The 9879-nt window shown below is 37.6% G+C and overlaps 1 protein-coding gene across 1 annotated transcript; it reads left to right on the forward strand.

The window, feature by feature from the left end:
• The first annotated feature begins 8547 nt into the window (after positions 1-8547).
• Positions 8548-9512, forward strand: LOC132648958 (olfactory receptor 4K3-like). The gene has a single exon (XM_060371549.1). It carries the CDS (start codon positions 8551-8553, stop codon positions 9487-9489), a length of 939 nt encoding a protein of 312 aa, XP_060227532.1. The 5' UTR covers positions 8548-8550; the 3' UTR covers positions 9490-9512.
• Positions 9513-9879: the final 367 nt, after the last annotated feature.

Below are 9879 nucleotides of genomic sequence, written 5' to 3' on the forward strand. Positions count from 1 at the left end.
GTGCGGGTCTAACCAGATTTCTGCGTGTATAAAAGTGCAAATAGGTCCATATTTATCACCCTGCACAAAACTCAAGTCCAAGTAAATCAAAGAACTTGACATAAAAATAGAGACTCTAAACCTACTAGAATGCAACATGGAGAAGTTTATAACTCGCTGGCATAGGAGACAACTTCCTGAACAGAACAGAACACCAACAGCAAAAGCTCTGAGCTCAACAATTAATAAATGGGATCTCATGAAACTGAGATGCTTCTGTAAGTCAAAGAACACTGTCAATAGAAATAAAAAACAGCAGCTTACAAATTGGGAAAAGATCTTCACCAACCCTATATCAGACAGAGGGCTGATATATAAAATATGGAAAGAATTTAAGAAATCTAAAACCAACAAATCAAATAATACAATTAAAATATTGAATACAAAGCTAAACCAAGATTTCACACACACACACACACACACACACACACACACACACACACACACGCACAGAATTCAAAACAGAAGATTTTTGAATGGCTGAGAAACAGATAAATGCTCAATGTCCTTAGCCATCAGAGAAATACAAATCTAAACAATTATTAAGATTCCATCTTATACCAGTCAGAGTGGCTAATATTAAAAAAAAAAAAAAAAAAAACTCAAGTAACAACACATGCTGGAGAGGATGTGGAGAAAGGGGAACACTCTCCATTGCTGTAAACTTGTTCAACCTCTCTGGAAATCAATCTGGCACTTTCTCAGAAAATTGGGGAAAGTTCCACCCACCCTAAGACCCAGCTGTACCACTCTTGGGCATATACTCAAAACATGTTCTACCATATACCAAGGACATTTACTCAACTATGGTCATAGTGGCTCCATTAATAATAGCCAGAATCTAGAAACAACCTAAGTATCCTTCAATTGAGGAATGAATATAGAAATTGTGGTTCATTTACACAGTGGAACACTACTCAGCAATCAAAAACAAAGAAATCATGAAATTTGCAGGCAAGTGGATGAGACTAGAAAAGATCTTCCAAAGTGAAGTAACACACCTCAGAAAGACACACATGATATGTATTCACATATAAGTGGATATTAGACCTATACAGGATAATCACACTACAGTTCACAGATAGGTAAGGGAGGGTGCCGAAATGTCACACAAAAATAGACTAGAGAGCAGAAAGTAGAACAGATAGCATAAGGGAATTGGGCAGGTGATGAAATGGGGAGGAAAAGAAAGGGTGGAGATCAGATGTGGGGAGAAGTGGGGTGGGAGGAAAGAGGGCTGGGAAAAAGAAGGGAAACTTGGAGGGAGGGTCATCTCTTTGTCAAGTTGGAGGCCTGTGACAGGGTAGGCTCCTGGCAGGATATAGTTGTGACTCTAGGTGAGACTCCTAACAGGGGGGAGAGTGGACATGAAGACTGAAAGTGACCACTTCCTAGCCAGGCAAGACAACAACCCACAGACAAAATCTGTGATCCAAAACTTACCCTGCCTACAAGAAGTGCAGGGATAAGGAGGAAACAATGATGGAGGGAAAATCCAAACAATAATAGGCCCAACCTGAGACCCACTCGATTGTAGAGAGCCATCTCCTGACACTAATAAGAATACTTTGCTATACTTGCAGATAGGAGCCTAATATGGCTGTCCTCTGGGAGGGTTCAGCCAGCAGAAGATGGAGACAGGTGTTGGGACTTACAGCCAAACACGTGGGGGAAATCTGGGGGTCCTGTGGAAGTGTAGGAGGAATGATGGAAGGAGATGGAGGGGACAGGAGCCTCACAAGAAGACCAACAGAGACAACTAACCCAGTCCCATGGGGTCTTGCAGAGACTGAGACATCAACTAAGGAGCATGCATGATCTGGACCTAGAGCAACTTGGGTTTCATATGGATGCCTGGCAAGTGGAGGGGTGAGGGCTCTTTCTAACAGGGACTCTGTTGCCTGCTTTTGGATCACTTCCCCCTAGCAGTGCTGCCTTGCCTGGCCTCAGGGGGTGAAAATATGCTCAGACCTGATGTGATTGGATGTGCTGGGGAAGGTTAATATGGGGTAGGGAGGGCTCCACTTTTCTGATGAAAAATAGTGAGGGGATGGAGGAAGAAGGGTAAGTGTGGCAAGACTGAGCGGAACGAATGGGGGGGTAAATAAAATAATTATAAAAATAAATAAATAAATAAATAAATACATTAATTAATTAATATAAATTTTACCTAACAGGCAAAAACAAATCCACATGTAGTACTTTTATTTTACAATCAGCAGGATTTATTGTAACCCCATATCAAGTCAATTTTCTAAAATCAACAAAGGAAATGTTTATATTCCATAGCGTTCATAGTTATTGCATCAGTTCATACCTGCTAATATCACATACAGTTACAGATCATGCTTCATCAGTAATGTGACCAGATTTTTTCACCATGGGTTGTTTCTTTTATTTTTTTATATTAAATTTTTAATTTTTTAATATTAGTTACAGTTTATTAACTTTGTATCCCAGCTGTATCCTTCTCACTTGTACCCTCCCAATCTTACTCTCCCTCCCTCATCATCTCCCTGCCCCTTTCCAAGTCCACTGATAGGACCTCTCCCCCTTTCATCTGACCCTAGCTTATCAGGTATTTCAGGCCTGGCTGCAATGTCCTCCTCTGTGGCCTAGAAAGAGCCAGCCATTGAGTTCCTTTTAGAAATAGTCCTTATTCCCCTTACTAGGGTACCCACTTAGATACTGAGCTACATGGGCTACATTCCAGCAGGGGTTCTAGGTTATATCCATACATGGTCCTTGGTTGGAGATACAGTCTCACAAAAGACCCCCGTGCCCAGGTACATTTGGTCCTTGTGGAGCTCCTGTCCTCTCCAGGTCATACTAACTGCCCCTTTCATACGATTCCCTGCACTCTGCTGAAGGTTTGGTTATGCTTTAGGGAATTATGTTCACTGCACAGGTTTTGTTCTTGACATATCTCTCATGATTAGCACGTGGTCTCAAAATCTGAAATTCTTTAGTCACTTAGATTATATTGTTACAGGAACAGACCAGGCAGCTGCAAGCTGTTTTTTAAATTCCTTATAAATGAAGTGAATAATTTCAAAAAGTTCACTAAAATTATCAGTGCTGAGATGACTAATAGGAAGTTTTACTCGTCATTCTTCCCATTTTCACAAATTTGCAGTACTCAGTATCATTGCTAATGGAGAAATCCCTAAGGATGTCCAAGATAATTATTTCTTAGGTTCTCATTTTGTTCGGGAAACAGAAAAGGTGACATGGAACACACAGGGGACAGTGAAGTGAAGAAGGTTTGGGTCAGGTGGAAAGACGTCTTGATATGCATGAATGTCTTCATAAACCCACATCAGATGGGAAGAAAATGTGACCCAAGAGAAAGCTGTGATTTTGGTAAGTCAGCTCTCTGATATCCTTCTTTTAGGTAATTAATAAAATATTTCTAGTTATCTCTTTTTACCATTATATGTTGCATATTAAGTTCAGAATGTGTTTTTGACTTTCTTCTATTTGAGTCCAATATTGTGGGTTTTTTTTCCCCACTTCTGTTCCATGAATGCTCGATTCTATCTCAGATGCTCGCCATTTTTAATCAGATAATCTATTAGAGTAGTATACAGTTAACATTTCACAAATATTCACTTCAAGTTAACCAGACAGAATAGTTTTGAGTCAAGGAGTGCATAGCAGATAAGAAAACTTTCAGAATAGAATTGGGCATAAAAAGAAAAGCATTCTGAGTGGTTATTGTGGGAATCAGCTCAAAAGGGCATTCAGTACAGAAATGCATGGAAAAATACAAGAAAATAAACAGTTTGCTTCTAGAATCTTAAAAAGATAATTCAAGTTTCTTCAATCAGTTTCTTTTTGTATTTCTCAACATAAAAACATTAGATATTCTAAGAGAATTTCTACTAAGTTAAATGCAAAAATTGCAGAGTCCCTTTAAATGATTGTATTCAATAGGTCTTTGACAGTCGTGATAAAAAAGTCCTGGGCAAAAGAGGAGCGGGTGAAGTGGTTATTATGTTCCTGAAAAAAATTGAATATCAAATATGAATCATGCATTTGTATATTTCACATATACATAGTATAGGTTGCTTTTAGATTTTTAGAGAGATAATTCAGCTTGTTTACCTTCATTAATTTTTATGTTAATTAATGTAAAAGCTAACATTAGATTTTTTAGGAAATTTGCTAATAAGTTAAATATATGTATGTATATTTATATATTTATAAAAATGCATTTCCATATGTACAATATGTATGTGCAAATAGAAAAATATTTTCAGATATAAATACATATGTTCAAATATACTATATATACATATAGATGAGCATGTATATCTTAAACAGAGTTCAGCTGAACATCAGAATATTGGCCATAACTTTATGAATCATATTGTTTCAAGACACAGTAGGAAATAAGATTAAAGGGAACAATTCGTGCACCATTTTGCTCTGGATATTAGAGAGGTGTAATGCCCATGTGTGTATTTTATTCTATGATTTCACAGCACATTAAATTGAGTGTGTAATATTATTTAAGCTCCTGTAATATCTGGCATCATTTTTACTAGCTTCTCAAAAATCATGTGGATATAAAACATCCTGATTAACAGCATTAAAACAGAACTGATCATGTACAGTCACTACTATGTATCAGCTATGTAAGATTTTTACGTTCACAGAGATCTGATGACAATACTGTCCTACTTCTATAATACTAGAGAAGACTATCTATCTATCTATCTATCTATCTATCTATCTATCTATCTATCTATCATCGTTTTTTAGAGGCAGGTTTTCTCTGTGTAGTCTTGGCTATACTGGACTCACTTTGTAGAACAGTCTGACCTCGAACTCACAGAGGCCCACTGACCTTTTCCTCCTTGAATGCTGGGAACACAGACATGCACCACTGTGCCCAGCTGAGGAGACACTTTAAAAGGCATTGCTTGAGACTTGGTTCTGCTTTGCAGCAGAGGTCCCAAAGGACAGTTTGACAATGCTCTGTAAATGAATGCACTTTCTTAATAATTTCCTTTGGTAGTGCCATAATTCTACCATGAATGTAAAAATTGAGCTCAGTAAAGCCAACACCAAGAGACATGGTATAGTGGAAGGAGTGAAATCCAAGGCATCCTTAATTCTATGCAAAAAAAATCACAGCCAAATAAAGATTCCTGAGAGCATAAGAAGCAGTGTGTCCCAGGAAAGAGCACGCCAACTGGATATCTAGTACCAAGTGGTCATCCTGAGAACATACTTAAAAGTATCATTACACAGGCTGAATAATTTGTATGTATAAAACTATTAATAAAAGGTAGGCTGTGATTTTCTTTTTCTCCTTTTTTATTACTCAGATTTTTTTTAATCATACAATATAGTCTCAATATGCTTTTTCCCTTCCCTTTTTTCTCTGACTTCCTACCCACATTGTCTCTCATTTGGATCCTCTCCCTTTGTGTCTCTCATTACAAAAAAAAAAAAAAAAAAAAAAGGACAGGCTTCTAAGAGATAACAACAAAGCATAACAAAATAAAAAATATTAAGATAAACCAAATACTTTCATATCCAAGTAGGATAAAAGAAGCCAACTGTAAAATTAAAGAGCCCCAAGAGAATGCATAAGAATCAGAAACTCACACATCTATTCAAGAATCTCATATAATTATTAAAATGAAATCTCTACTATTACATGCTGAAGACTTGGTGAAGACACATGTAGCCCTCTGCTTTCTTCTTCATTATTTTTGAATTCCTATGAGCTTCACTCTGTTGATTTAAGGTACCTTGTTTTCCCACGAATTTGACAGAGAACAAGGAACAGTATATGGGAGAATTTGGAGGGAAGAAAGGAGAGAAATATTTTCATTATATTATAACTTAAAAAAAACAAACAAAAAATAAACAAAAAGTTCAACTTGACCCTAAACTTTATGATATGTAACAAAATTAAATATATATCAAGGAATACTAATTCTTCATTGTATGATCAGCGTATTTTGCTTAGATATTGGGCATATCTTTGTAAGGCATGTGTATTTACTTATTCCATCAGCTTTCTTTAGCAGATGGATGTGCTGCCTGATGCCTTCATAACTTTTACTTGTCTTGCATTCCTTCTCTACACTTTTGTGATGACAGAAATCAGGAACTTAAAATAATTCTGATGATGGCATCAAGGATTTTATTGTTCGCCTGCTCTGGGATAAAATGAGACCCCAAGTTGAAAAGCACCATGAGAATTATTGAAGGGAAAAAAAAAAGTGGTCAATGACTGTTTACCATCTGGTTTCAGTATTGGTCACTATATTAGCATAAGCACCCTGCCTTGAGGGGAATAACTGCTGCTCACTGGAAGTATAACTTCCAATTCATCCAAGGCTGATAGTCAAAGGACAACCTTGTTGACATATTTATGTAGTTCATTCTGTTCTTTACAATAACATAGATGATCAGTAGAAAAGCAAAACAATAAGGAAATACATACTAGTGATAGGATGATGATAGGTGTTGTTTATGTCATGAAACTAAAGTATTTCAAAATCTGAAGTGGTCTCAAGATTAGTTTATGCAATTTAAGATTAATATTTTCTCTTTTTTTTGAGTGTTTCTTACTGGCTTTCTTATGCTAAATTTTTTTTAATTTAATTTAATTTTTTTATTATTAGTTACATTTTACTAACTCTGTATCCCAGCTGTATCCCACTCCCTCATTTCCTCCCAATCCCACCCTCCCTCTCTCATCTCCTCCCTGCCCCTTTCCAAGTCCACTGATTGGGAAAGACATCCTCCCCTTTCTTCTGACCCTGTTTTATCAGGTATCTTCAAACTGGCTGCAAAGTCCTCCTCTGTGGCCTAGCAGGACTGCTCCTCCCTTGAGAGGTGGGGAGGTCAAAGAGCCTGCCATTGAGTTCCTGTCAGAAATGGCTGAGACTGAAGTAAATGTGACTTGCAGTGATCAGGTCTGACTTAACTTGCCTTGTGCTTTCAATCCATTTACACTGGTATTTGTAGTAGTATTTGTTAATCAGTTTAGTTGAGCAAACAAAATCTATTATATGTATTTATTAATGAATAACTGTGAACCTATATTTTGTATTTATATCTCATGCCAGTGTGTATGTTATAGCACCTTCTGTATGCTCCCCAACTAAGGTTTTTTCAACATGCTCTTTCGAGCTTTAAGCTAAAATTGTATTTTTCATTAATTAATTAATTACTTTAGTTTATATCCCAATAAGCACTCCCCCTTCCACCTCTATTCCCAGGGCCTCTTTCTGCCTTCCACTTCCCCAATATCACCCGCCCTTTCTCCTAGGAGAAGAGGAGACATCCCAAGAATATCAACCCTCCTTGGCATATCAAGTTGTGGTAGGAATGGTATTATTCTCTTCTATTGAGGGTAGACAATGTCATCCAGTTAGGGGAAAGGGATCCATGGGAAGACAGCAGAGTCAGAGAAAGCCAGGGACCCTGCTGTAAGAGTTCCCACATGAGGACTAAGCTGTACATCTTTTATATATGTGTGAGGGGCCTAGGTCAAGCCCATAGACACTCTCTTCTTGTGGTTCAGTCTCTATGAGCCCCTTTGGGCCCAGGCTAGTTGATTTTGTAGGCTTTCTTGTGGTATCCTTGATTTTTCTGGCTCTTTTAATCCTTCTTCTCCCTCTTCCATAAGACTTTCTGAGCTCTGCCAACTCTTTGGCTGTGGTTGTCTGCATCTGTTTTCATCAGCTGCTGGGTGAAGCCACTCAGATGACAGTTATGCCGGTTTCCTGCCTGTAAGTATAGCAAAATATTATTAATACTGTCATGAGTGGGCTCTCTCTCCTTGCATGGGACTTAAATTAGGAAAGTCAGTGATTGGGTAGGTGGAAGGTTTTATGGGTGGGTTGGTGTTTCTCTTCCTCTACTGTAAATCTACCTGTCCACAATAGGGGGCCACATCATGCTCCATAACCTCTGCTTCTAGGAGTCTCAGCTAGGGTCACCACCATAGACTCCCAGGAGCCTCCACCATCCAAGAGAAGACACAGATATTATTCTACTGATGCTCAAAGAAATCATTATACAGTCTGACAAAATGGTAATGTCTTATAATACCATTTTTATTGAATTTTGGTGTATTTCCCCTTCAGTTGCCAAATTTAATCCGCATTTTTTTTTTTCGGAATTTCATGAACGCTAGTAACAAATTTGGACAGTTTTTCTCAATGAAACAGCATCCATTTTGGGGTTTTTACGTTGCTCTCTTGCTTTACTCACTGCTCTCTTAAAAAGAAATTGCTGATAGAGCATGTGAATAACAGTCACACATGATGCTTCTCTTCTTGCACTTGACTCATTAGCTTTCACCTCAGGCAGCACAATGTTACGCATTCTTGGCTTAGATTTATCTTCAATTTATCCAATTCTATTCAGATGAGTTTCAATACGAATGTCTAATTCTACAAAGAAAGTTGCCTATAGCATACCTCTAGTTAATATTTTTTTCTTTCTTCGCAGGTTACTTCTGAAGACATACTGAGAAAAATGGGTGAAGGCAATCAGTCTGTGGTGTCAGAATTTATACTTTGGGGACTTTCCAACTCATGGAATATTCAGCTCTCACTCTTTGTGATATTTTTAATGATTTATCTTCTCATTGTTTCTGGAAATATTGCCATTCTGGTTTTAATCATCACTGACCCGCATCTGCATTCTCCCATGTACTTCCTGTTGGCCAACCTGTCTTTTGTTGATATGTGGCTTTCTTCAGTCACCACTCCTAAAATGATCACAGACTTTCTCAGGGAAAACAAGACTATTTCCTTTTCAGGCTGCATGTCTCAGGTCTTCTTTGCTCACTGCATCGCTGCAGGAGAGATGGTGTTGTTGGTGGTAATGGCTTATGACCGCTATGTGGCCATCTGCAAGCCACTGCATTACTTTACCATCATGAACCTGAAAAGATGTACTGGGTTGGTGTTGACTTCCTGGACAACTGGATTTGTACATGCCATGAGTCACCTGGTAGTGATTGTGGAACTGCCATTTTGTGGACCTAAGGAAATAGACAGCTTTTTCTGTGATATGCCATTGGTAATCAAGCTAGCTTGCATAGATTCCGATGATTTGGATGTTCTAATGAATGCTGGCTGTGGGGTTGTGGCTGTAACCTGCTTTATTCTGTTGCTCATATCCTACACTTATATCCTAATCACTGTACGACAGAGCTCTAAAGCTGGGGCTCATAAGGCCCTGTCCACGTGCACTGCCCACATCACAGTGGTGATCATCTTTTTTGCACCTTGCATCTTCATCTATGTGTGGCCTCTCAATATCACCTGGTTGGATAAATTTCTTGCTGTATTTTACTCTGTTTTCACACCTCTCCTCAACCCAGGTATTTATACTCTGAGAAATAAAGAAATGAAAAATGCCATGAAAAGATTTATAAGCAACTACTTTGGTCCCAAAGGAAATTTCTAATATCCAGATATATGTCCGAATTACTGAACATAGTGAAACTGACTGTTTGAAATAGATTTTAAGTCAGAAAATATAGTTGATATTCAAAATTTGTACAAATACCCTAATATAGATATAACTTGCTAATTAAAAAAAATATGACATTTACTGACCAACCCTCTTTCTAAAATTTCTTTCTAAATCTAATTTGAATGTTCTTTCCTTGTAGGGATATCATAAAACTGTTCCTCTATGTTTTTAATAGAGTTTACCTTAATGTGTGTTGACCAAACTCATATGTTTATCTTTATAAATAACATCTTAGTAAAATTTACCTGATTATAATTCTGTATATTACCACATGCCCCAAAAATTCTATTTCTTTGCCAAATGGCCAATATCATCACTTTT

This window comes from Meriones unguiculatus, chromosome 18, assembly GCF_030254825.1.
Source record: "Meriones unguiculatus strain TT.TT164.6M chromosome 18, Bangor_MerUng_6.1, whole genome shotgun sequence".
Lineage (NCBI taxonomy): Eukaryota > Metazoa > Chordata > Mammalia > Rodentia > Muridae > Meriones > Meriones unguiculatus.

Excerpts from the sequence above, each read along its gene's own strand:
- LOC132648958 (XM_060371549.1), top strand. The coding sequence starts at position 8,551 with ATGGGTGAAGGCAATCAGTCTGTGGTGTCAGAATTTATACTTTGGGGA.